Source organism: Erpetoichthys calabaricus, chromosome 11 (genome assembly GCF_900747795.2).
Source record: "Erpetoichthys calabaricus chromosome 11, fErpCal1.3, whole genome shotgun sequence".
In the NCBI taxonomy this organism is placed as follows: domain Eukaryota; kingdom Metazoa; phylum Chordata; class Cladistia; order Polypteriformes; family Polypteridae; genus Erpetoichthys; species Erpetoichthys calabaricus.
The window spans coordinates 135,179,072-135,206,715 of record NC_041404.2 but is presented as its reverse complement, the minus strand read 5'-3'; the positions used below and the strand labels follow the sequence as shown (position 1 = coordinate 135,206,715).

The following is a 27,644-nucleotide window of genomic DNA, read 5'->3' as shown; positions in this document are numbered from 1 at the left end:
ATATAGTGTCTTTCACCTATCTATCTATCTATTATATAGCGCCTTTCATCCATCCATCTGTCTATCTATCTATTATATAGCGCCTTTCACATCTCTCTCTCAGGCATGCTGTATTCACTTGCTATTCGACTAAAATAACTTGAAACACGAAGGTTTATAATTTCATGTTTCTAATCATCACGCAGCCTCCTGTCATCGCCGATGCGCGAGAGGCGGAGAAGCGCCACATTTCTCCATCAGGGTCTCCCTCTCTGATATTTTAGGTCCTCTGTCCATACATCTGCTCGGCTGCTCAGTGAAGCTGCACCGCCACAACCGTGAACCAACCACCCGAGACGAGTGTACCCCGAGATCTGCAGCCTCTCGCCGATTGTTTCTCAGGTCCGTTTGCCGAACCCATGCACCCGATCGAGTTTTTGGAGTCGCGGGCAGCAGGAGTGCCATTGGGCGTTGGCTTTTAAAAGTTTAGATGCTCACTTTGTTAAAGTTTCTGGAAAGTTCATTTGCTTGTACGGCGCTTTGGCTTGTTTGTCCTCGTGCGGACCCCCAGGAGGTTTACGCTCGCACTCCGCACTCACGGCGTATCGATGCGCACGAACCCCGACACTGGCAGAGTGCTCTGCGAACTTGATATGATAATGACATCGGAGCGTGCACCTCGCTTTATAGCGCCTTTGATTAACAGGAAAGAAACACGCGTATATACGAAAGAAAGAAAGAAAGAAAAGCAGAGGCCAGTTACAAAGCGCGCTTCACGGCTCCAAAGGATCTGAGCAATGGAAGCGGAGACACTTGAGGCGGGAAGGAAGTTGACGGCTTTCGGCTCCGACTCGGGTCTCCTGGCACCCCTCGCCACCGCGCGTGCCCCTCGTGGGCACTAGCATACCCGGAACGCGGCGCGCACACCCGGCGTCAGTCCAAAGTAATTGCAGTGCTGCGAGTGTTATTAGTGCAGAGTAAATAATAATAATAATCATCATCATCATCATCATCATAATGCTTCGATGTGGATTTTCACATCCGCTGTGCCCCCTCATACCTGCGGGTCTCCAGCGGGTCTCCAGCAGGTCTCCAGGCCGCGCCGCCGCTGCAGCAGCTCCTCCGGTCCCCCACACGCACGCACTTATTGGAAGTCCTCGTTTGATGGCCTCGCTCCTCTCGCCCTCCCTAAGTAGTCGTCGCTCGCACTCCCAGCAGACCCTCACTTCTTGTACTTCGCCGGAGGAGACAGCGAGCCAAGTGAGCCCACTTAAGAGCGCTTTTGTGACCAACTTAAAGCCACGAAGGAAACATTTGTAGTCCCCCCGGCGATCAAGGAATGTCTCTACCTACGGGATACAATGGCCTTTTGTCCCGTCACTGCAATGCCAGCGCTGTGGCAGGCCTGGGGCTGAAGGAGCTGAAGACAAAGGGGCATCAGAGCAGGGCCGGAATGAATCGCGTCTGCCCGACATTTTCTAACCTGTGTGAACATCTCGTGTGGTTTTCTGGACAGCACGGCCAGGCGTCTTCATGTTTGAAAGCCTGAACTTATTAAATAGGAAAGGCGCTATATAAAATATGGCAGTAGATACAGAAGCAGGTATACAATCAGCCTCTGAATATACACTGAGCGCACTAGACATGTATAGAGCTGCTGTACAGTAGAAACAGGAAAGGCGCTATATGATGTACGGACGCACAGGTGAGTGCTGATCAAAGATACAGGGAAGCTGATATACGGTGGGTGGATGTGAAAGGCACTATATAGTCGCTCGACATGTATGGCACTATACAAACACAGCAAATCAGTCCGTGTTAAGGCAGCCCCTAAAAGTGCCACTTTGTCCTTATAAACCCCTCAGCTGATTTGTGATACTGGGATCCTTATTGGTTTTAGTGGGTAAATGCAGGCACAGAGCAGCCAGCATGTCAAGGGCCACATGATGGCACAGTCTGCTCAGTGCTGCTGGCTCACTGCCCGCTTGGGTTCAAGGCCTTTGCCTGGTCCATGCCATGTGGGGTCTGCATGTTCTCCCTGTGCCCGTGAGCTCCGGTTTGATCTCCAAGGACAAGCTGGTTATGTTGCCTGGTACTCACAAACTGGCTCAAGTGTGTGTGGTCCTGAAATGAACTGGGCATCCCACCCAGCCTTGGCTCCCTGCTTTCCAGGGTAGGCTGCATGTATGGACAGTACATTAAACAACATGGAGGACAAGGGGACACCAAAAATGACACGGCATTCAGGGCAGCAGCGACTCTAACGGGTGGTCCCCATCGGGCTCCCAGCTTTAGGTGAGACTGATGTACCACCTGGTGGTCTCAGTTCTGCTTGAAGATGCCAGCCTGGGCGTGCCGTGCCGTCTATGGAGGTGAGCAGAGTTTGCGGTTAAAGCCCTCCATGATGGCCAGGGGTTTACTAGATGAGGTCAGCCCGTCCCAGGTGGGTGGCCACTGGGTGAAGTGTTTTGCCGTGCCCACCCTCATGTCAGGCCCGTGACGAGTTCTTTTGCTTTTGTTGGGTTTCGGTGACCCTGCTTTGTCAGATCTAATGCCCTTTCGCTGCTTGTCCTGTGTGGTGCCACAGTGCCCGCTGCTATTCTTTGCCATTTATTAACTGGGGTCCTTCACTCAACTCATCTTCCATTTTGCAAACATTCCAGATTACGATAAGCGGGTGCAGTAAGCCGTTCTGTGTAAAGTCCCTTTGTCACACGCCGATCTCTGGTGTCACCTGTGAGTCACACGCTTATGTCAGGGGCCAAGGCTGTGACCTGAAGGGGACCTGCGGTTTACAATCGTGACTCACCGGCCCCTCGTCAAGGCCGTGCCCTCAATATACCGCTGCGGTCCACTTGCTGTGTCTGCCCTCACTGCCTTGATTTACCCAGGGCTCGAGTATCTGCATCTGGCCTGCCCGGTGGTTGGCGCTGCCAGTCTCAGTGCTCCATCGATTGTGGTTCACATCCCGCCCCCTTGCTCTCGAGTTTCTGTCTTCTTCCAGGGTCCATGGAGGTTTACTCCCCTAATAAACGCACCACAAACGGGTGACTTTAAAGTGAATGGCGTCTAGTCTGTGGTGCCCCGTGAGTGCCTGGTGCCACTGCCATGAAGCCCAGTGGTTGACTACACTGTAGCATGGCATGAATCCTCCTGGCTGGCATGCAGCTGCTGCTCTCAGTCACGTCTGTCTTGGATATTCTTTTCGGTCAGCAGGAAGGTCTTTGAATTAACGTCGCTTAGTCCCTTCAAAGGCGCCAAGCCACGGCTGGCACATTTTATCAGCCGCCCCTTAAATTACGGGGCTCAGCGTACTTTAGGAAATCACGGCGGGCTGCGGCTGATCTGACAAAAGGTGGGCCCTGAGTGACAGCCTGTGTGTCATCTCCTTTGTGACTCTTCCTATGATGTCAGTACATGGATTAGGAGGGCATTGGGGGGTCATGACGTCACCTTGAAGGGGGGTGTGTGGCACAAAAGGACGAAGGTCTTTAGAGTCTTGGATGCTGCCCAGTGACCTGAGACGAGGACTGGACTCCTTCATGTGTGTCACTTCAGAGGGTCCACTGGTGTGACTTGGTGTTGCTCACAGAGTCCCGAATGAGTCACATGACCTGCATCGTAAGGGGGCGTCAGTTATGGCGCGATTACCCGAGGGTGATCTGGCTCATTGTTGAGGATCCGAGTGGCTGGACCAGGCCAAGGGAATGCCCACGTAACAGCTGGCTGTGGCAGATAGAGGGGTGGGACTGGACCACCTGTCTGTACCAGTGCATGCCCCCCAACCTGACCTGACCTGTCATCTCCCCGTTTGGGAACTACTCTGGCATTGTGCCACATGCCAAAGCTGGGCTGGTTTGGTCCTTTTAACGGGTCTGAGTGACCGTGTCCTGTGATGACCTGGCACATCCAAATCTTCTAAATCTCCACCCAGTGCCACTGGGGAAAAGCCTGGCATTCCTCAGTCCACGCATTGGGATCAGTGGGATTTGTAACTGGAGAAATAAAAGATACAGCAGATACTTCAACATCATTTATTTCTGTCGCACGAGCTCAAAGAAAGAAAAAAATATAAAAATAAAATGAGGCCATGCTGATTAACAAAGAAAAAAAGTAAGGGGTGATGCCCAGGGAGGACAGAAAAAAAAACAAAACAAAACTTCAGAGGGCTGGAGAGAAAAAAAAAAAAACAAATCTGCAGGGGGTCCGAGGGCACGAGACCACCCGGCTCACCCAAACCCAACGAGTGAAGAAACAGCAGAGGTGTGAAGGGAGAAGGAAGAAGCCGACAGCCAGCCAGCGGTGGACGAGCAGAGCTCTGCGCTTACATTTACAAGACAAATAAAGGAAACATCTGGGTAGCCATGAAGACTCCCTAAATGGGGTACTCTGCAGACACCCGTTTGGCATATTTGGACGTCCTTCACTCCTTTGTTCACTGTCGTTAGAAAAGGGGATGAACTCCATGATGTGAACCAGAAAACGCTGTTACATTTTAACGAGTCCTCAGTCACCGGGCAATCTCACATGCGACTGACCGATCTTTGTCATTTCACATGGCAGGAGAATATGCCAGTCAAGCCTCTGGCAGATTTGGCTTTCACCAGCTTGTTGAGCCCTCACCCAGTACTCAGGCTACGGTACCTCCTACTGTTCGTCTGAAGTGCCATACCAAGAAGACGACGCCTTCGATGTGGCGCTAAGAACTATAGTGCCACTCGTAAGATTAAGCTGATGCTCCAGAGACGCCTGCCCGCATGCCCGCTAATGCCAAAGCAGAGCAGATCCACCTGCGGGGCGCTGACCTGCTGAACTCCGACAAGCTGCAGCCGCGGCGCACGCCGCTGATTTGTTTGGAAGAGGCGCCGCCGACAGTGAAGGTGAGCTAAACAGACAGATGGGGGAGTTTGGCTTCCTCTAACCTTCGTTTCAAGGTATTTCAGAGAAAAGGTGCATATTTCGCAATTAGGGGTTTTGAATTTGAAATAGAAATATTTCCCTTCGTTATTTTTTTTTTAAATTAAAAGAATACTAGCACGTGCTGAAAGGTTTAATGAATTCAGAAAACCCCTCTACCTTAACTTCTAGTGGATCATTCCAAATAGCGTAGCCAATCAAACGCTGACTTGTGGCTGTCGCTCGAAGCGCGCAATCAACATGGCAGCCTCCATTCCAAATGTGCGGGACAAGAGCAGCGAAGATTCTGCGGTTAGGAAAAGGCGACCCGGACAGCCGAAAAGTGCGCAGGAAAGCGACTTGAAAAGCAACAAACCCGAGGAAGAAGATAAACGCAAGCATGGAACTAAAGGACCGGCGCCCCCTTTGCAAAGCGGCACCTTTTGGCTGACGAGGATTGTTCTTCTTCGGTTTCTTGCTTTTATTTACTGTGAGTCCATTTCAAACTTTACTTTCGAGGCATTAAAAGTGGCCGAGCTGTTGTGTTGCTAATGGAAGTCGCGGCTGTTATTTGCCAGGCGGGTCGCTGTAACGCCTGCTCTTGTTTTAAAGTTATATAGCGCCGTTCAAGGAGAACGCGGTGAATGTTTAAGGGTTCGAGAAGTGACGTATGCGTGGGTAGCCGAAGGCGGCTGCACGGAGGAGCTTAATGGCCCGGTTGGGGCTGCACACGGCTCGGCCCGGCCCGGTCCGGCGTCTAAAAGAGCCAGCTGACTTGGTCTATGCCGGCCTGGCGATGCTGTCAGCAGGACACGGTGAGCCTCTCTCGGTCAGAGTGTCTCCTCTGGCGTGCGCGTTGGCAGGAGGACAGCCGTGAACTTCGGGGTGATGTCCAGACTGGAAGGCCCCGAGCTGGCCGTCCGTTACCGGCCTACAGAGTCACCGGTGCGCCACTCCGTGCGTAGACTGAGTTTTTAGTTAACCCGCACTTGGAGGGCACGGTGGTCGTGTCGCAGTCCCTAGTTCGCTTACTTCAGAGTTAAATATTAAGTGACAAGAAGAGCGGACGCAGGTGTCATCACTACATCTTTTTGTTTTCTTCAATATATAAAGGCGCGTCAAGAAAACGACACGCGATGACAATCGTAAACACGAAATGTGGAAAAGCAGCGCAAATCGTAGAGAAAACTACAAAGACGACAAACCAAAGGGAGATTAAGTGAGGAAAAGTTTAGCAAAAAAATGAATTTAATGAGCGAAGCAACAGACAATAAAACTTTGGGTGACGGTGAACTCAACCAAGGTGGCACCATAAGATGACCATCGATGGCCGGCCGTCCCTCAAGGACTGTGTGGCTGTGGTCCCTCGGCCTCGCAGATTCACTCGATGTGTGGCGCGACTCCTGGTCCAGGCTTTGGCCTTGTCACTTGTGGACTACTGTAACACTCTGAGTGAGTGCCAATCTGAGTCACCAAGTCACTGGTGTTGAACCAGCCAAGGTGGGCACATGGCACATCTCTCGTCAGATCGCTGGCTCTTTGAAGCCAACGTGCGTTGGTACAATGTCTTGCCGCTTTGGCACCTGAGAGGTCGTCTGGTGATGCCACCTCAGCGTGGTGTCCAGTCTCACTCCGGACCCTCCTTACCTGTAGCTCCTAGCATGAGCTGCCCACCTCCATTGGGAATTTGGATGCCCTTGGGAAGCATTTGAAGACCCTCCGATTCTGTGAATTTCTGTTGGGTGTTACGATGTAGGAATTGTGACTCTGCTTCTGTTGTGTTCTTCACTTGTGGTGATTGGTTTTGTCACCTCGTCCTGTGCCACTTGTTCCCAAACAGCCCCCCCAGGTGGTTGTTGACTTGGTTACGTTAACCTCCTTTGTAAGATGCTTTGGTGTAAAGTCAATGTTAACAGAAGGGGACAAGAGGCGTTTGGTGGGTCCGGTTGATGCCAACTTGAACTTGAGTTGGTGGACCAGCCTGAGCGCCACGCCTGATGTGTAATTGACTGCCAGCTGAGCCCCTCTTGATGTCTGAGTGACTTGGAGTAACCGAGGAGCCACCAAGAGTGAAGCACAGCAGCTTCTGTGACACCATCAGCTGGGGACATGAGGAGCTGCATATGAGCGAGAAACGGCCACGTCCCCCTCGCTGCAGCAGACCCCGAGACCGAATGCACTTTGAAGAGAAGAGCCTGGCAGCAGAAAACGAGCGCGGCCCGCCGGAGTTGTCCGTGCCAAGCCCTGCATTTTGGATTTTGCACCTCTTAGTCCCGCTGTTTCCTGACACTGGTGGTCTTTTTAGTAAGTGACTACGCTGTTCAGTCTGAAAGCTGGACAAGTCACGTGGCTGTTGTTCTGAGAGGTGCCAGTTCAGTGCCTGCTTGGCACTTTCGTTAAACGATTGTACAGCAGTAGCACCTTTGCCTGAAGTTGCCCGGTTCGTTGGTTCTTTGGCCCGTTTGGCTGAGCTCCATGCTTTCTTTGCCTTCATTAAGTGGTCAGCGGGTGCCATTTTGTAAATCACAGCGGGGGGCACGGGGGTATCCTGGTTTTCTTTATTTGCAGGTCTTGTGAGAGTTGGCCCTCCGCCTGAAGGTCGACTTTCGGTGTTTTTGGAGTGCCGCCCCCCCCATATCTGCAGCATCGTTTTGGGGTCCGTGTTGATTGGCCTGTGAGCTCCTGGTGATTGGCCGTGTTGAGGCCTTCCTCAGATCCTGTCCTCCTCTGCCTCACTTAATTATTATTATGCCTAACGATTCCCCCCCCTCCCCCCCCAAGACAAGCCCTGTTGTTTTTTTGAGTGTGTGAGGGTCCGTCACTGAACGTCCCATTTTTGTACACTTTATCCCCATTGCTAGGATGACTAGGGTGTCCCCCGTAAGTGACGTAGAGATTGGGCCAGGGATGATGGGGACAAGAGAAGAAGCCAGCTGTCCAGACCCCCCGGTCATTAAGACTGAGGGGCTCTCGGGGACTCCCCTTCTCCTCACCTGCCTGTGGTCAGTCTGTCTGGACGTCTGATGCCAAGTGCAGGTGACCCTTCAGTGTATCGCAGAGCTCGTCACCACCCTGGCCACCCGGCTGTGTTGGTTGGGACCCCCACTGTGTTTCCTTTTATACGTGTGGTCGGTGGTGTGTGTCGTCTATCGTGTGCCCTCTTTGGCTGTCGTTCTTCTTGTCCGGTGACGGTGGTCAAGGCTCCTCTCTGTGCCAGCTCTGTCCTGTGCCCATTGGCATCTCTCTGCAGCCTGCGCCTTCCCCTTCTTCACCCCGTGAAGTCTAAGCTCACCTGGTAAGTGGAGTGTGTGCCACCTGCCCGTGTTAATGTGCCCCCTTTTGACGGCTGGTTGCTAAACCGGATGAGCGTCTCGGTCCTCCGCCGTCAGTTTTTTTTTTTTGACCCCCCCACCCCTCCCAGTTGCCGACTCCATATTTGTGTTGAACTCTCGTCTTCTGCCCTCCTGTCATCTCGGCAGCTGATAATCAGACTGGGGGGGTGGGGGTCACAAACTCCTGGAGCCACTGGGAAGGTGGGTGCCCGCTGTGCCAGGACTTCACTATGAGCGGGAAGGCATGCCAGGCAGCGGGTGTTTGTCTTCCATCTCAGTTGACACCCTGCAACGCTCTGGGATGATGAGGCACTGGGCAGACATTGGGGCTGCGTGATGGGCAGTGCCCAGTCAGTCCGGGGTGCCATTTCCTATCTAGTGCCCATGCTTTTCCTTTCACTCTGGGGGGGGGGGGGGGTTCTGGTGGTCCTCTGGCCATTCAAGCCGAGCCCCCCTGCGGTTGGTTCCCCTTTTGGTTGTCATTGTTTGATTCTCTCTGCGCCTGCACTTTGAATGGCCGATTCTTTACGCCCGCTCGTTGTTTTGTTTGGCACTGGCACAGGCACCTTGGTGAGCCCATCTATCGGCCCCATTGTTAGCCGCTAGCCACAGGTTTACCAGCAAGGAAGGAACTGCTGCCATGACAAAAGCTGTTTGTTCAAAGAAGAGCTTAAATAAAAGAGCCCCTTTAGTGGCGGGCAGGCGTGCGGGCGGGCGGTCGGGCGGGCAGTGGTGACGAGATAAGACCAAGGCAGATTCAAATCGCTCCTCTCTTTAGTGCCTTTGTGTTTCTTTATTGTGGCCTGATGCTAATCAAAGGCATTTCTATAAAAGAATGGGCACCTTTGGGGACGGAGGCATTTCGAGAAGGACTGGCAGACGTGACCGAGATGTCCGCGGTGCCTGGCTGGTAAGACTGTGCCCACCTTTGTCATGCTTGGTGCTGCTGTTTTGAGGGGGGCATTGAGGAGGGGAGGCCATTCGGTTGGCATAAGGGTAAAGAGCGAGCCAGGCATTACGAGAGACGATTGATGTTGTTAATGACTGGGCAGAAGCGCCTGCACAGTGCCATGCCAGCCTCGGGTGCTTTCACGTCATGGCTTGTCACTTGAGGGCTACACCATGGGTGGCAGTGAGTGTGACCCGGGGTTTTACCTGGTACCCCACCAGGTGATTTGTTTGTAATTGGTAGTTACAGATGGCAATCTATGGGCACTGCCCAGAGTAGGCTGGTGCGGCGGCAGCAGCATCATCCCAAATCTGGACTGCTGTTCTCATCAGTTTTTAGATTGGCACTGGGTGAGTGCCCATCTGGTTTCCCACCCTGGGTTGGTTCCTGTGTTGTGCTGGGGTCCATCAGAGGAGGAGCAGTCGGTGGAAGAACTCGGATGGTACAAGCGGACTACTGTGGAATGTCTCTGCCTGTCGTGCCCATCTTTCCCATAGCTGCCTACGGTGGCACAGGGGTCTGGTGGTGTCGTTGTGCTGCTGTCTGTAGAATTCTGGACCCTCTGCTCATTTGTTTTTTGTGTGTTAAACTCTTCTGTGTTGGCATCAGTCAGGTTCTGCCCCTCCAGTGGTCTTCATCTGTCATCACTGCCCACCCATCCGTCTTCTGTGTTAGGACGTATTCACTCGCATGCAGCTGCCACCTATTGGAGGACCCACACTCTGACTGGCATTGATTACATCAATAGATTTTTAGGGTGGCAAAGCAATGAGCTGACACCTGTCAGTACCCACGTCGAAGGGGCAGAAGTAATGGAATGTGTGCGCACGTCGACATGCTGGCCTGTGAGAAATGTGTGTGGAGGTTTCCAGGTTGGGGAATGGCAACTTGTGCCAGGCTCATTGGCATCGCCAAGTAAGACTTTCACAAATGCCATTATGGCATTTCCACAAGACCTGCTTATGAACGAGATGTAGGGGGGCTGATGGCATGAAGGGGCTATAAGGTGCCAGGGCATGGCATCAAAGATGGCAGGTGATCTTCAACAAATAAATGACGTGTGGCGTGGCGCAGGACGTTTTATTCTAAGGTTGGTTCATAGTCAGGTGTGCAGAGCTGCGCCTTAACGAATGCTGACAGCCAAGATGACGATGACTTTGTGACGCCACTCGGCTCACAGTGACACCTTGTTTGTCATTTGTCTGTCTTTTATGCCTTTGCCGTACGTCTCTCTGTTTTTGGGCATTTTATGTTGTCTTTGTAAGTTGCTTTGGATAAAAGCGTCTGCTGAGCGAATACGTGGACACCTCGGCCCTTTATAGCGGCGGCCATATTGTGTACTGGTTGCTAAGCTGGTTGCTAAGCAGGTTACTGTCACGGGATCCACTTTGGCAGGATGCCATTGGCTGTATGAGACATGTGCTCTGTCACGGGTACAGAGTGCGGTGCGGGTGGGACATCATCGGGGGGGCACAGCAGCCTGGCCTGATGGACATGGGGGGGGGGCGGGGGGTGTGGTTTGGGGGGGATTGGGGGGGCGGCCATTAGATTAGCTTTACGTCACTACACCTTGTGCCCTGCGTCCTCCTCCGGCGCCTCTCCTTGGTGCCCGTGTGCGTCTGAGCCTCTCCTCACCGGCGCCCACCCGGAAAGCCCCCTTCTCCGACCTTGGGGTGCCGCTGTCAGGACTCTCTTGGTCTGCCCTCCTTTGCCATTTCTCCTTCCTGTGTGTCCTACTGGCACTTCCTCACCCAAGCCAGACTGGCCAACCCTATGGCTCTGAGGGGCTGAGGTCTTGGCCTTTGATGTTGTGTATAGCGCCTTTCAGAAATGGCACTTGTTTCACCTCGGTCTGTCAGTTGTATAGGGAGCATGGCATAGGTCACCTTGGTTAAGGGCATCGGTCAGATCAGAGGTAGCAGTAATACCAACAGTAGTAGCGGTGCCCGCTGTAACGTGTCTCTAGTGCTTTTAATGTCTGTCTGGGCGTGCAGACCTCGGTCTCATTGGTAACACTATGAGTGGATGGCATGACTGACTGTCAGAGCTGGCGTGTTGACCTGGTGGTGGTGATGAGGGTGCCCTCGTCTATCGTTCAGACCGATTGGCACCTCCTCCCTTCTGCTGTTTTTTCTTCTTTCCCCTTTTCTCGGTGTCTCAGTCACTGAGGTGTCCCACCCAAGTGGTCTTAAATGCGAGTTGCTGGCGCTGATTGGAAGTGCCCTCTGAGTTCTGCCCCTGTGGTGCCACCACCATCTTTAACGAGCTCCTTCTTCCTCCCACAGTCGTGGCCTTCCTGGTCGCCTACCATCAGAACAGAGCGCTGATCGGAGAGAAGGGCCTGTCGCCATGCAGACTTTACCTGAGGAGCGTCAAGCGCTACGTGGGCGGGAAGATCAACCTGGCAGCCTTGAGCTACACCCCTACCCTCCTGTGGTTCATGGACTGGACAGACATGGACGCCAACCTGGATCACATTGCCCTTGGTGGCCTTGCGCTGTCTGCCTTTGTTCTGGTCTCCGGTTGTGCCAACATGGTGCTGATGTTTCTCCTTTGGCTCCTCTACCACTCACTTGTCAGCGTTGGGCAGATCTGGTAGGTGCCAACTCCTTTACTGTCTGTAGCACAGGAGGTGGGGGGTGATGTTATTGTCGTGCAGACCAAGTGCCTGGATGGCGCGATGGAGGAACAGGAGACCACCACAAAGGAGGTCCGAAACGTTAACCGGACGGTCAACAGGGTGGCAGGTCAAAGGCCATTTGGTAGCCTAACGGCAGTAGCTGGCTGAGGTGCCACTCCATCTTGAATTGTGGCCCCATGATGGTGTCATATGTAAAGTCATATGGGTCATGCCATGGCAGTGCCCACAAAATCCAAATAATCCGTTAGCCCTGTAAGAAAATGTAAAATGCCATCCCCTAATCCTGGGGCCCTGTGATAGTGGGTGGGTATAGCGGGTGAACTGCCCGAGAATGGAGTGGTGCGGGCGGGCATGCTGGCTGAGTGTGCGTTGGTCCATTTATGGCATTTCATGGCTCATCTTGTCATCCTGTTGTCACCGAGATACTGCTGGAGCAGGGGGCACCCCAAGTCTGAGTGATACTCGGTCACCTCCTGGCAGGGACACCATCCCCGTGCGGGTGACGTGGATGCCCTCCTGTGGTCACTCGTTAACGGCCCGCTCTTTTACTGCGATTTCCGGTTGTGCCCGCTCGTCCTGTGGTGTGACAAGTCCTGCCCAAATCTGGGGGCTCTGTGTCGTGTCTGTACGAGTGTGGTGTGGAATGTGCTTTACCACCAGGGATAGTCACCCAAATGGCTGGCAGTCGTAGGGTCCACATCGAGAGTTGCTAAAAGAAAAGATCGATAGCAGTAAGCAAGAGTCCTGAGCAGAGGCGTTTATCGGCTGATTGAGGTACAAGACATGGCCATCTCTTAGTCACAGCGAGGTGACACACATGGAGGGTCTCCGTCACCTAATAGCAGCGGACACAGCCACCACCACCAACAACAACCCGGAAGAAAAGCACGTGGCGTGAAAGTAAAAACCCGAACTGAAGGTAAAGGTCCCGTCGCCATGGTGGGCTGACAAGCAACGAGCTCTCGGCCAGGGGGACGTAAGGTAAACAATGTGGCCACGGGAGCGGGCATAGAGAACCACCCGGGTCGTACCAGAGCCAAGTGGACAGAAGGGAATGATGGGCCACACAGTGTGGCTTCACTCGCCATAGCTGGAAAACGCTCACCCAGCTGCCAGTGCCGTTGGGCATCGCGCTAAATGCAGTGATCTGAGGGAGTCGCCCCAAACCTGGGCATCCGAGCTCCGGTGAGCCACAGAAAGTTCCGACACTCAAGAGGCCAAAAGCGTAAAGGAAGAGTGGGACCCCATAACAACCCCTGGCACGCAGCATCAGTGTGTGTTTATTAAAACAAAACAAAAGAAAAAAGAACCAAAAAAAGTGAATGTTAAAAGAACAAAGGAGGAGCCATTCGACAAAACGAGCAGGACGTTCAAACAAAAGAAACGAACCCAAAGCAGCTGAAGGGCGCGGCTCGTACTGTAAACCAGCGGGCGACTGTTACTGGTCTGGGGGGCAGGGGCCACGTGACGTAACGAGACCACAATTTAAAAGGAAACCCCTCTGAGCCGGCGGGGTTGGGTAACGGCAAGTGCTTCACTGAGCGGGCATGAGCGGGCAATCGCAATCCGTCGTCCCCCGCAAATGCTGACTGCATCGTCTGCCATCATCTTTCCTCAACTCGGGACTAAAAACTCCTCTCGGTGAGGAAGAGGGAGCCTTCGAGCCCCCCGGCCCACCCATAGCAAAACTTCATTAGTTTGAATTCCAAATAAACGGACACCTCGGAGCATTCCAACGTACCAACATTCAAAGTGGGTCCAAATGCCCAAGAAGCTAAAATACCCGCCAAAAATCGGCGAACCGAAAGGCTAAAGAATGAAAAACAAATGACCAAAGATCTAAAGGGGGCTGAAGACCACCAACAGTCACAAAATGAAAGTGGGAAACGCAAAGGGAGCCCAGGAGCGAGCGCAGCAGGAGTGTGAGGGGCTGGCCAGCCACACCTGAAGTCCCCACGCACTCGTCACTGTCATGTGCTCCACTGTCCCTCGTCACTGCCATGGCCTCGGTGTGTTTGTGGTGCAGGGTGGGCCTGCCTGTCGCTAGAGGGGACTTCCCAAGCCAGGAGTAAGTAAGCAGGCCACTGAAGTGAATTGTTCCCACTTTGACACCCCCATAGCCTGTCCCCTGACCCCCGTGCGCACCGTTTTATCATTTACTTTATTATTTTTATTTTATTTTTTTTTTTTAAGACTATTGTTCAATCCCCTGCAGGTCGCCGCCACCCCCACCCCACAAAAGCCACCAGTGATGCCCCTGGAGGTCTTTACCCATAAGTGTTCATTTGTGGCCTAATCGTGGGAAAAGCGAGATTAGAGTAAAAGGAGCGTTTTAATGATCCGCTGGGAAATGTGGACAGAGCGGGCAAGTCGGGCTGGGCACTCCAAATAAACAGGAATCTCGCTGCCAGTCATTTATTGGATTCAAGTGCAGGGTTGGAGAAATAGCCGAGCGCCTTAATGAGAGGCTTGAGAGCGGGCGCCTGATCCCAGGCCAGCTTTGAATGTCGTGCCAGTGACGCCTTCGCACGACTCCACGGCTTGGTTGCCTTTGCTCTTGGGTTTCTTTTCTGGTTGCACCGCTCTAAACTGCGCCGAGTGGCATCTCTGGGTGGACGTGTTTGTGTCGCCAGGCCCCGATGCCAGCGCTGCACACCATGTTCAGGTTCACTCTGTTGTGTCTCCTCACGGTGCTGATGTTGCTAGGATACCAGAAGAAGACCCTCACAAACTCCATCCGTCCATCCCAGTACCACCAGGTATCCACAATGTGCAGTGAACCCCCCCGCATGCCCTGATGTACGTGATGCCCCCCTAAAATGACTGAGCTTGGGCGTTTCAGCCTCACCCGTTGTTCAACTTTCTGCTGCCGTCAACATCGAGCGACACGCCATCTCCATCGACAAACACTGGCACTTGAGTGGGTGACTTGCCGTCCTCCAGTTGAGTGTTGGCCTTCCTTCCTCCCAGCTCTGACTCGCCTGGACCCAGGAGTACTTTTGGTGCCAGGGCTAGTGCCCACCAGAAGCACTTCTTGGTTATGTGGAAGTTCAGTATAGTGGGGAGTGTATCTTCCTGCAGGGCCCCCATGTGGCACCTACCTACAGACCCCATTCCCATTCTACGACTCCCACCATTCCCTGCTGGTTCCTGATTGGGCGCCAATATGGAGGACTGCTGCCATCTAGTGCCTGGGGGGAGTAAACATCCCTCAGAGACGGGCTCTCCATGTCCGGTCGGGACCCCTGTCCATTTGTTTGGGGCTTCCATCTCCTCTGGCTGGGATGTCTGTCCGTCTATCAGGGCAGCCTTGTCCGGGTGTGATGTCCTTCCCTCTCTTGGCTGGGGTGCCTTGCTGTTCACTTGGGGCGTCCCGTCCGGGTATGGGATCTTCCTGCTGGGCTGCCTGTCCTTCCTGTGTGTCTCCTTCAGTGTGTAATGCCAGTGTTTTCAAATCAGTTTATGGGCACCTTAATAAAAAAGTGTGAATTTTATTTTCACAAATAATAATTGTGCAGTAATTCCAAACTCTTCATTTACTGTACTTTCTTCAGGCTGATGGAGGGTCTCGCACTCCTTCCTCATATTCACTCATCACAAACTTGAGGCGCTCCCCACACTTCTGATTCTGGCGCCTGTACACACACACACACACACACGGCCAGTCTTTATTGTTATGGCTGGCTCTACAGTAGCCTGGCACCCTGTGGGCACCAAGTGCCTCTGATTCGACTGGCACGAGTGATGCAGGAGAACGTTGGCTGTGCGGGATGGCTGCAGTCGTCAGTGATCCTATTTGATGGACTTTGTTAATCCTTGAGGGGACATTTTTGCATGACCTTTGGGGGGTTGTAGTGCAGGTGTTGGCATTTCTACGTCAGCTTGTGCTGCACATGTCCTGAGCAGAAGGCAGAGGGGGTGCCAGTCGTAATCTGTGCCACCTTCACCACGTGTGACCCAATTCAAAGTCTCAAGAGTGACGACCAAGCTAGTGCAGGATGCCATGGCTGCCTTTGCACACTTGATAGGTGTTGGCTGTCTAATCGGGGGGGGGTGTCCCTTGTGAACCCCCGACACACCCTCTGCTGGTTTGTAAATGCACTGTCCCGGACACGGTGAAAGGCGCTATACAAGTGACTTGTGGTAAAGCCTGGACCCCCTCCCTCCCTCCCTCCCTCGTCCTGCGGCACATCAGCACTTCACATTTTTGCGATTTGTAGAGTGTGGGTGGTCCGATTCAGAGGGGTCGCTTCCCCCGCCGCGGTGAGGAGCTCAGAATATGACAAAGTAATGTGAGTGCACACACATGTGCCTCGATGAGGTTGGCCGAGGGGTGGGGGGGGAGGGATGGGGTGTCTGTGCCCAGCTTGCCCATTCCCCTGTAAGCAGACACTGTGCCATCTTGAATGTGGTGTGACCTGCTGTGAGCAGAATGTGGTGTTTAGGGTTGGCATCGTGGGCTTTTAATGGCGTTTAAAGGTTACCTCACCACATTCAGTGACCACGGTGGCCGTTTTATTGTCTGCAGGCTCGTTTCTGACACGTCCAACAGCCTCGCGGCTTTCTGATGACAAGGCGTGAACTGCTGTGCCTTTTATGTGCGGCGCCTGGCACAAACAAACCAATATTTGGGAAAACCCACATCTGCCCCCAGGGAGGGATTACAAGCCACACTTCAGCGGCACGGGGTTCGTCGCCAGTGACTGTCGCACCAGCTGGCACCGCTCTCCTCCTCTTTGTATCTTGACCCAGGGGGTCGAGCTGAGGTTAGGGGCCGAGTCTCTTGTGTGTGCCAGCTTTGAGTGTAATGGAGCGCACACAACCCCGGGGGTGTCCTCGCCACCTTTTACTTTCATACACGTCAAGCCAACTGCCATGTCCCATCAAAATGGCTGCCTTTGGCATCACCAGATTGACTTGGTGCTTCCTGTGGGTAGGCCACACGGTCCTCTCGATCTCCCACCCGCTGATCCAGTGCATCAAAGGTGGCACACTGCATCAGAGTTGTGTGTGGCGTTCTGAGTTGGCTACTCGCAGTACGCCACTTGGAATCGGTCGGACACCGTGCTGTGACTTGTGGTGACGGCCCAGTGGCGGACACTTGAGGAGATTTTGGGGGACATCCTGCCCCCCCCCCCACCTAAAACTCGCTGCAAGATGTCCACCTGTCATGGCCCTTAGGTAACCATGTGGGCCCCCCAAGCCAGCGCCTTTTAATGCTGAGCAAACAAATGTGTGCCCAGCCAATGTGGCATTCAGTTCCTAGTGTGTCTGTGGGCACACTTTCTGAAATTTGGAGGGGCCATTGTGCCAGTCCTAGCCACCTTGCTACTCCAGTGTAACCTACTGACCACCGCACTAGGCGGTCACTGCAGGACGGACTTGGCCAGTCAGGTTATTGTGGCAATCCGAGGTGGGCCAAAAAATAAACAGCAGCCCACCAGGCCCTGTGAAAGCCCCTCGGAGGAGAGGCCGCCATGTTGTTCCACACTCTGTGCCACTAAGAAAGCATGAAGTGACTGTGCGTAAGAAAAGGAGGAGCAGACCCATCTGAAAACAGAGAACAGAAGACCCCCGTGTCCCCCGTACTTCAGTTTCCTTTATTTATTTATTGACCCCAAGCCCACCTAGCGGGTTCAAGAAGACCCTGGTGACGTTCAGATAAAGATTCACCTCTCGAGGTCGTTGCCTGTCTTGTGCTCCTTTTAACCTGGCGGACCACTCGACTCCCACCCGTTCCACCTGTGGCTTACACCCCAGTGCCTTCATCCACCATGGCACTAATCTTTGCCCTTAAGCCATAAAATAAAGAGAAGCTTCCAAAACAGCCTGCAGTTAACGCAAATGAAGACCCCCATAAACAGCAAGGACCTCCAGTGTAGCTTGAGCTTGGCATGCGGTGTACACAAAGGTCAGCGTCTGACCTCCTAAAGTGGCACTGAGAACGGGCACTGCTGGCTCCCGCGCCATCTCTTACCCTTCTGGGCACCAGAACTTCCGGACATTTGCCCCTGAGGAGTCTCTGCCTGTGCCCCCATGTTCTTGTTGAAGAATGCGTTTTGAAGTCGCAGCCGGGGGTCCCGATTCTTCACACAGTCCCCCACCTGTCCCCTCTTCTTGAGTCTCTGATCCACATGGAGATGAAACGGCAGATCTCTACAAACCGTGTGACGAGGACGGGCCATTCAGGCCAATCATAGGCACCGCACTGCTCCACAATCGCCCACCGTGGAGATATGAGGGTCCGAAAAGTCCTGCTGTCAACCACGCTATTTGGTTACATGTTCCGTGTGTCTCTGCTTCTTGTTGAAGTCGCCGCCAGGGTCCGCTGGTCTCCTTTGAACACCTCAGTCAGGTGACCCCTTCGTCTTGGGCTGCCGGACCCGTCTCCCTTTCCTCCTCCTGAGGTGGGCCGTCTCTGGCGCCACTTTATCATCCTCTGATATTTAGAGCTTGCAGAACTCCGGGTGGAGTGGTGGGCACCTTAGGATGTGGACGCTGAGCGGCCCACTGTGTGTGGCTCCCCATTGTGTGTACCTCCATATGATTTACATTAAATGCCACCGTCTCCAAATCTGTCCAGGTGCCTCTGCGCCATCCCTCCTTGTTTAGGACCCTCGTCACACTTGACCAGCTTGTTGTTCTCCTGATCGACTCAAGTCGAGGACGCTGGTGTGTCACTTGGCAGCACAGCTGTGATGGCCTCAGTCACTCTGCATCTCTCATTCACTTCTGGAGGACAACAAGGCCACCCTGCTCTCCATTTGCACCAAAGGACCACCACAGACAGTGGTGCAGTTTTTACGGACTGAAGAGTACAGGGAGCCCAACTCCTCATTGGATAAGCGGAATCCTGGGTTGGGGGGTGGTTGGGGGGGGGGGGGGGGGGCACTCGTCCCCGTGTCCGGCCATTCTTGAACACTCCGCTGTGGTGAAACTCTGGCGAGCGGAGAGACCCCCGATTTACTCCTAGAGGTCAACAAGAGAATCTGACTGACGAAGGGCACAAGGGTCCCAGTGGGACCACCAACACTCCATGTTGCCACGTTGTGGCCCCCCATCTGTGTGGACAGCCGTATGGCCAGCCCAACCCAAACGATCACAGACCCGCTGATCCTGATTGACTTTTATCTCCTAGATTAGGACGACTGTGGTGGTCCTGACTGGCAGCACCCTGTTTTTACTGGGATTGTCAGGTCAGACAAACGGAAGGAGCAGCAGCCCCAGCACACTCCTGGTGGACACCGGTACGTCATCTCCTTCTGAGAGGTGTGTTTAAGTCCATGTGTCCCGCCACGTTCTCCTGCCAGTCCAGATGAGTAATCTCCTGGGTGGGCACCTCCATGGCTGCCCGCGTTCACTCCCTTTTTCCAAATTCCTCCCCACACTCCAGTTTTTCCATCTTTTTCTTCCGTTCGTTGCCAGTGATGCACATTAAGCTCACAGGACCATCGCCCCTCGGTTCGGCCCGGTCGTATTTGTGACGGTGGAATGCCCTTTGCCAGGTCCACGTTAGTTAGGAGTTTCCCCTGTATTTTGAGAAGTTTGCCTTGGGGGTCTCTCGTTTGCCCTCACTGGCACAGGTGCCCCCCTGTGCTTTGATTGCAGTTCCATTCAATTGTCCATCACTTGTTGTTGTGACTAGCACTGGAGGAGGAGACGGTGACAAGTTGAAACACGGGACCCTTCTGTCCCCTTATTGCTGCTGGTGACGCTCGTGCAGCCACCACGTTCAGGTCCTCCTGCTGGCCACTGCACTCCATTGTCCAGACACTTGATGATGCAGGGGGTGCACGTCGTTGAGGGAGGGCCGCTGTCATGAGGAGCAGCATGTGTGCCCCCCGTCCCCTCCGTCTGCACGCCATTCTGCATTTGTGGCTGTGAAAGGCGCTATATGAAATGACTGGCATTGCAGCTGGTACTCTGAGCCCGCTGCAGTCGCCCAAACCTCCATGGAATGCTGAATGTTGACACGGGGAGGGGGGCTGGGGTGGTACGGTTGTTGTAAACATGCGCGGCCCACCGAAGGACAAACTGCTCTGGTTTGTTGTAAACAGGAATGTTCAGAGGGCACCAAGTCCCTTTACGAGCGGCCCTCCGTCTGCTGCTCATTTCTCGGCGACCTCAAATTGCTCGCTTTATAGCCGGTGGGTGCCCTTGTAGTCGCGTCCTGCCCAGATGTGCGCCACGCAGATGTTTGGAGCTTTGCTGGCCGTGTGCAGCCCGCTGTGCCCGCCTGTTGGGTTGGCAGACATTGCCAGCCTTTGTAAGCCACATGCATGCTGAGTGCTGGCAGCTAGTGATTCTGAAGTGAGGGCAGTAATGACACAAATTCTGGCTTTCACCTGTGGGGGGCGTCCCTGTGCCTGAGCCAGATCCCCGCAAAGCCAGGTGGCTCGATGCCCCAGCTTAGGCGGGCCTTGGCGCCTTTAAAAGCACACGTTTGGGGTGCCTCCACGCCATCCTCCTGGAGTGACACATGATGGGTGGCAGCAGGTGGTTTATAGTTTGGGGGGGGGGGGTCTTCAGGACTCGCCATTCTGTCCAGTTGGTGTTGGAGCAGTTGGCACAATGAGATCGGCCTTAGTCCATGAACAGCCTGGTGCCAATTTAATACAACTGGATACAAAGATCAGCAACCCCTCTAGACATGCTGGCATCTCAGGAGAGTGGTAAGCACTGCAAATTAGAAAAGTGGGGGAGAGAGCCTTAATGGGCACGAGTGAAAGAGGGCAGCCCTCAGTGGGCAAGGCCGCTCATACACCTAAGACTCCTTTAGACCTGTGTGGGTGAAGCCTGGCAGATGTGGGTGGGCTGGCAAACACCGACAGAGACTTAGACCCGGGCACAGCCCTCCACACCAGTGAAAGGAATGGCAAGCGTACATGCAAAAACTTGGAATAAGCTACCAAGTAGTGTGGTAGACAGTAAGACGTTCGGGTCTTTCAAAACTCGACTTGATGTTTTCTTGGAAGAAATAAGTGGAGAGGACTGGCGAGCTTTGTTGGGCTGAATGGCCTGTTCTCGTCTAGAGTGTTCTAATGCAGGGCGGGCAGCACCCACTCTGATTAATAAATGATAGACTGGTGTCCTCTCCGGGTTGTGCCAGTGGTGGGCTCCAGCTCCCCCATCCCTCCCTTGGATGTTCTGCCCCCGTCTTCCATCGGAAGGCTCCTCCATTTCTGGGGTTCTGTTTTAATACTTTTGACTGACTTCTTTGGGGTGGTCTTTAGTCTTCATTTTAGTAGTGTGTCTCGGTCCGCGGTGGGTTGTCATTTATTTATAAAGTTTCGGGGCAGGCCGTGTGGCACGCTGGTTAAGACTTTGAATTTCAAACCCCCTCGGTGCCAATGTCACCGCTGACGCACACACACAGATTTGTACACCCCGCTGGCCCCCCTTACGCAGTGTGCTGCTGTTCAGACTTGCAGTGGGGCTGTCAAATTCAGGAGCGCAAGCTAAGAAAAATAATCCAAGTTAATAAAAGGATGCGTGTCTGTGTGTCCGGCTGCTGTGTCTCCGTCATTCCAACAGATGGTGCATCAAACATTTTTAGTAATGCATGGCTTTTGGCATTCCAACAGATGGTGCGTCACAGCTCATGTAGCTCCCTACTAAATGCCATCTGGCACAGACCTAAGCACTGGGTGGAGCTCTGCGGACCGAAGTCCTCGTTGATTTCTTTAATCTCGTCTTAGACCGGTAAATGTTCCAACATAGCCTAAATATTCCGGGGACCGTGTGTACTTGACGTGCTTTGCCTCATTTTTCCTTTTTGCTCCCAGTATGTTTGTCTTCTCAAGACTCGTCGACAGCCGTGTAAAAGAAGCGGGTGGTCTGCGGCCCTCCCCCAAAGAGTGAATGCCCGGGCACATCTGAAGGTATGAGAAGAGCAGGCCAGACGGGGTGCTGTGGAGATCTAGGGGTGCAGGTCCGCTCCATCAGTGAGGTGCCCGACTGGCAGCGCCCTCTGCTGTGTGCCCTCCTGTGCTCTTAGTCTACCTTGTTGAGGGGGCTGCTCTTTCTTTGAACGCCGACTGTAACGTGTAATAGAATGGCGCCAGGGAAGGTCGCTTTACAGAAGGCCATTTGGCGCGCACCCCGTGTTCTGTCGGCTTGATGTAAGCACAGTGCCAGGGCGGTGGTGAGAATTCAGAAATAGTCCTTACAGTAAATAAAGGAATTTAATCAAAATCAAATTAATAATAAGGATTTGTTTCTCGACACCGCAGAACTTTGTGCCAAAGATGTGGCATCAACAGAAATGTCGTCCTCCATGGTCAGTCTCTCCGAAGTTGTCCATCCCGCCATCTTGCAAACCCGCCTATCGTTGGGAGCCGCCCCTTTCCATGACTCGTGGACGTGTGCCTGTCAGTGGCCCTCACCATGGCCCTGCTGCCCTCCATCCTTGGCGTTTTTATTGTCTTGTCACTGTGTGACGGTCTTGGCACTTTCTGAACGCCGTCCACCGCTTTGTCAAAGTGGGAGCAGACACCTGCAGCCTCGGGGGTCCGCAGGCCTGACCGTGTATCTCCTGCTGGGTTAGCTGTTAATCTTCACGCTGCCTTAAAAAAAAACAAAAAGTGAGTGTGACAAGTGTTGAGACCTGGCCGGGGACGGGAGGTGACAGCTGCGCCTGGCCTTGTGCCTCATGTTTATGGCAGTGGTGTTGAGATCCTGCTGAATGCCATGGGCGGGCCTCTTCCTGTGGGGCGGAGCTTGTCCCTCATCTGTGGCTCCTCCCCCAGTTTGAGTGACACCGCCAATTGTGCGAGTCCTGCCAAGTGATTTAGCAGGACAGCTGTGGGACTTTCCCTGAGCCCCTCCAGGTGTTCCGAGGACACAGAACAGGCGTCTGACCCTCGCGTCGTGTCTTGCGCCCACCAAAGGAGGGACGACTATCTGTGGGGACGAGTGGCAGCTGACTCGTTGTCGTGGGTTGCTGCCCGTCTCTCCATATTCTGTTCATATTCCCTCACTCACTCATTTTCCAGACCCGCTTACCCAGAGTCACACAGAAGCCGGAGCCCCCCGTACGGGGATCACACGCACGTTAGGGGTCAGTTTAGCATCACAGACTCCATACAGGGGGGCCGAGGATGTGACCCCGCAGATCTACTGGAGAGCAGTAAGCAAACTCTTCCTTCATCTTGAGTTTCTATGGACGAAGACCACCAGCACGTAGCAAGTCGTTGTGTCTGGAGAGCAAAGTCCCGTGGCACCCAAGCTTCGGTGGGTTTCGGGCCCGGCCGGCAGGACCCCTCGGTACTATAAGAGCAGTTCTGTGTACGGTTGGCCCCGGCATATCCATTCGGTTTACGACGGGCAGATCAGTTATTGTGAGCAGTAAACGGGACGGTGCTGCCTGTTTGAATTAAAGAGCGGACCCTCGGCCAGATCATCGGGGTAGGAGCATGGCATTGTGGGAACGCCATCTTTCCTGTTTAATGATAATACTTTAACAGATGTCGCCCCCATTCTGCCCATCTTGACCATCTGAGTGAGGACTATGCATCGGGAGTTACATGAGGACCCCCTATGGGGCATTTCCCCTGTCATTGTCCGGGCGTCGTGACTTTGATTCTTCACAGTGGACTTTAGTGTCACCTGAACACACTGACTTAGGGTTGAGTCGACCGAAGGGTACATCAGGACAGGGGGCAGTGGGCACCAAACACCTGCCACAATGGGCGTGACCGTGCCACTCTGTTTGCTACTGTCCTCGATTTATTTGGCATTTGTTAAACACTCTGCTGGATGTCACTGGCAAGACTGGAGGTCAGAACTGCAGTGTTAGGAGGTGACGTGGGGGGCCCAAAACATCCTGCGCCCCCAAACACCTCAAACCCCGAGGGATAACAGTGTATAGATACGCAATAAGACCCTTCAAACTCTGTCACACTGTGTCCCCTTGCCACCTTTGAGATTCCGTTTTTGTCCCTCATCAAGTGACACTGAACACTCCCCGAAGCCAAAGTGACAACAGCAGTTCAGGTGACGCCTGTCAAGTCCTTAAAAATCAACAGCTGACCGAGTCCTCTGAGCCATTAGCCAGCACGCCCCCTGGCAGCCATTCTAGGCTGGCATCTCCTTGGCTCGGACACCACAAGCTTCACCCATCTGGACTTCTCAGCATACCCTCATTGAGGACACCCCTGTGCTTCGCTCCATCCAGCTGCTCTCCCAGTCCCTGATGCTGCCAGCACCTCCAACTGTTGGCCTGGTACTGCACGGCGGGCGAGTGGTACCCGCTCTCCACCAGGCATAATGAGAGCCCTGTAGGTGCCTCACTGCAAACTCCCAGTGGGCTTCCGGGGCTCCCAGTCGGTGCCATTCTCGTGGAGCCCAGCACGGTGCTAATGTTACGCTGGTGGTTGTCCTTCTGGAAGTTTCTCTCGTCTCCACACGGGTCGTCTGGCGCTCGGGTGGAGAGACCCTTGGGTTCTCGGTCACCTCTCCTCCTCTAAGGTCCTTTCTGCTGTGAATGGCCAGTTGAAGGACGAGCTGTGGATGTTCTGGAGGCCACCGTGTGACCCTCGACACAATCGCGTCTTGGCAGGCCGGGCCTGGATTGGCACGACTGCGGACCCCCTATAGACAGGTGTGTGCCTAAGGCGGTCCAGTCAAGTGAATGACCACAGGTGGACTCCAAACATGTCAGCCAAGGTAAAGGCTCGGAGGGCACGTGTCCGTGGGACGTTGACGTTTTTTATTTTTCATAAATGTACAAATGTCCCCTAAATTCCTGTTGTCACTTTGGGGTGTTGAGAAGGAAAAATGAATTTGAAGGACAAGACTACAACAGGAAAAAGCATGACAAAGTGACAGGTCTGAAGCCATTGTGTGTGTGTAAATCCTCGCAGGGGACAATAATGACCCTGTAAAGTGGTCACTTCAGCTGGGTGTGGTGGCACAGTGGTTAAGGACAGGAGGCCCCGACAAGACCAGCTGGAGCAGGTGACGACCGGAGCGAAAAGAAACAAAAGGACGGGCGAAAATCGTGAACAGGAGGTCATGATGACAGTGCAGACGTCCAAACCCGAGGCCAGAAAGGAGTCCCCAACAGTTGGGGTCACACCAACTTGTGTCTGTCCCTTTTGTCAGGTCTCCCTCCACTGGTGTTCACCTGTCCTGCTGAACGGAATATCGAAGAGGCCATCGCCTTCACACCCTTCCTTCCTACCCGTCTGTCTGTCCGTCCATTTTGTATCCATTTCACCAGTTCAGGAGTGAGGGGGTCCATTTCTGATCCCAGCAGGCCCAAGTGCCAGGTAGGAAGCTGGTCCATGTTGACTCCCGCACCCCCTGCCCCCTACCCATGCATACAGTGCCACTCTGAAGCTGCCAGGTAGCCTCACCTTCGAAAAGCCCCCATGAACGTCACAAGGACAGCGAGCAGGCCCAGGGAGTACAAACCCCCTTTGACGTCTTAAAGAGGGCAACACGTCAAGCTGTCATCCCAACCATGGAGACCCCCATTGGTGGGCTCTCGTAAATTAAAACCTGACCACCGTCAAGTCCACCAGCTCCCTAAAAGGACAGAAGTTGGGATTGAGCCTCATGGAATTCTGGGAACGAGGACCCCGTCAGCCAGTCCATTGTGACGCCAGGTAGGCCAGCATGTTAAGAGCAGAGCCATGGAGTCGCCGTGAGCCCCCCGTCTGCATTACGCCACTGCTGCTGCCCTCCGTGGGCCCAGTTCAAACTCTTGGTTGGCAGTGCCCATGCCATCCGTCCCAACACAAGACTCTGTGACTCACAGAGACAGGTGGTGCCCAGTAAGCACAATTTAGCTGGGCATCCCCTAGCGGCCTGGCAGCTGCCGCCTCATATGGAGCGCGGGTCACTTCTGGAAATGTCATCAGCGAAACGTCCCAGGCCATCATCTGTGTGCCATACTCCTGCTGTGACAGGTCCCTTTCACTAATCGGCGGGATGAGGGTCAGGGGGTCAGTGGGGGCGGACTGGACAGCTGTGGATTCATGGTGGGAAAGTCCACCCTGCAGGTCAGGCCGAAGTGAGCCATGCCAGCTCGTTGATTGATGGGGTGCTGCTCTCCCTGTGCCCATTTCAAGTCCTCATCTTGAGGCTAACCGACATTGGTGGGGGGGGGGTTGGAGCTTTGGTGTCAAGTGCTCGCTCTGTCACCTCTGGTGCTGCTCCTTGTTGACCTTTGCCCCTTCCATAGCCCTCCCATCTGTTGTGCCCACGTGCTGTGCTCTGTCATCGTGCTGATTGGCTGAGCCATCTCAAAACTCCTGGTGGTGTGAATTCAGTGAAGCGGTGAAGGGAGTGCAACCCTGAATAAGGGGGGGCATCGGGGAGATGAGTGGGCTCAAACCGGGATCCATGTCTGAAGCTTGCTGTTAGGTGGGGCGTGTATGCCCCGTGGGGTGGCTGCTGTGCCCCTGGTGTAGATAAAGCTGATGCCAGGGAGCACTCTGTCATTAGCTGTCACCTCCACTCACTCAATGTCACTGTGCAGGCTGGAGGGCCATTGTGGACGTTGACTCCTCGTTTTGCCCACCCATCTGGCGTGTGGGTGTCTCTTGACGTGTCTTATTGGCCTGGAATATTAAAGAAGAATGTGGTGAAGATGCCCATCAACCCAGGGGGCATCGGACCGTAAAGGTGATGGCTTCATGTGGGGCCGCTGACATTCATTGTGCACCTTTAGTTGACTCTCTTATGAAAGACCCCCTAATAGACCTAAGGCACCTGTGACGCAGCAGTTGCCCCTCTGCCTGTATCTGTCTGTCATATAGTGCCTTTCATAGCCCCCCGTCTGGAACTTTCAAGGTCTGTGATTATGGCCCCCCAAAGCCTGTCATTGATGGCGGGCAGGCTGCTCTATCCTCCATTGCCTGTAGATGAGATGGGCTTACAAGGCGGTGGTGTTGCCTGGCATCCCTGTTGGCGCGGTACGTGATGCCCGCGGCTTCTCTTTTTGTGTGTGTTTTTTTTTTTTTTCTTCTCAGATCTCACTTGCCAATTTGTGAAGTCGTTGGCTTTCGGTTTCTAATTAATTTCAGGAACTGCGATTGCTGGAGAGAAAGACGGGAAGAAAGAGCGAAGGAAAGCAAGCAAGAAAAGTGACTTTGTGTGACAGCTGTTTCTCGTTGGTGCCAAGCCTCAGAATGCGACCGAGCTTGTTGGGGGGAGGAAATCGGATTCAGCCGCACTAAACGAGAACCACCCGCGTCTCTTGTGGGGCGCCTTTGTTGTGGCCGCCCGTCTGTAAAACGGGGGTCCTCTGCCCTGTCATTACCGGGCCTGCCCCCTTTTCGTATCATGGCATGTTCAGGAGGACAGCCCGGTGTGTTGTGGCTGTCGGGCCGTGCTGGCGTGCCAGGAGGGCGGGGATGCCTCGAGGTGTGGCCCCATAGCCCCCCTCCTTACTGTTTTTTGTGTTGTTTTGTTTGTCCCACAGGCCCCCGGATGGACTCGGACTCGAGGATCATTCTGTACTCGTCAGAAGTAGACGTGCCAATGTGTTGTGCTAGCGTTTATGGCCTCTGTGTTTATGGGCACGGGGCTCTCGTTTACACAAACCGCCACTTAGTGAGAGCCCCGTGTGTGGCACACCTACGGTCGGGCAGTGTGTGTGTGTGTGCCAGCGAGTCCGCATCCCAGCCGCTTCGTTATTCCCATTGGAAAGAAACTGAAGGTGCGGACCTGACTGTCACCATCGGTGGTCTGCAGTGTCACTCGGCCCACAGGCAAGCCCTGGTGCCACATTCATTTGAATATAGACTGATGCCACCATATGCTTGGTAATGTGGGCATGGCTGCCACACTGCCCCTCAGTCGCTGGAGGACAGCGGGCTGTCCACTTGGCATTGGCAGC

At 53.9% G+C, this 27,644-nt stretch overlaps 1 protein-coding gene across 1 annotated transcript in view; it reads left to right on the top strand.

Annotated features, from left to right (window-relative positions):
- Positions 1 to 5,106: 5,106 nt before the first annotated feature.
- Positions 5,107 to 27,644, top strand: part of lmf1 (lipase maturation factor 1) — an 80,203-nt gene continuing 57,665 nt past the window's right edge. The window contains exons 1-2 of the mRNA XM_028813980.2: positions 5,107 to 5,365; positions 11,442 to 11,751. Coding sequence (XP_028669813.1) covers positions 5,137 to 5,365; positions 11,442 to 11,751 — 539 coding nt within the window. The 5' untranslated portion in view covers positions 5,107 to 5,136. The remainder of the gene's footprint in view (positions 5,366 to 11,441; positions 11,752 to 27,644) is intronic.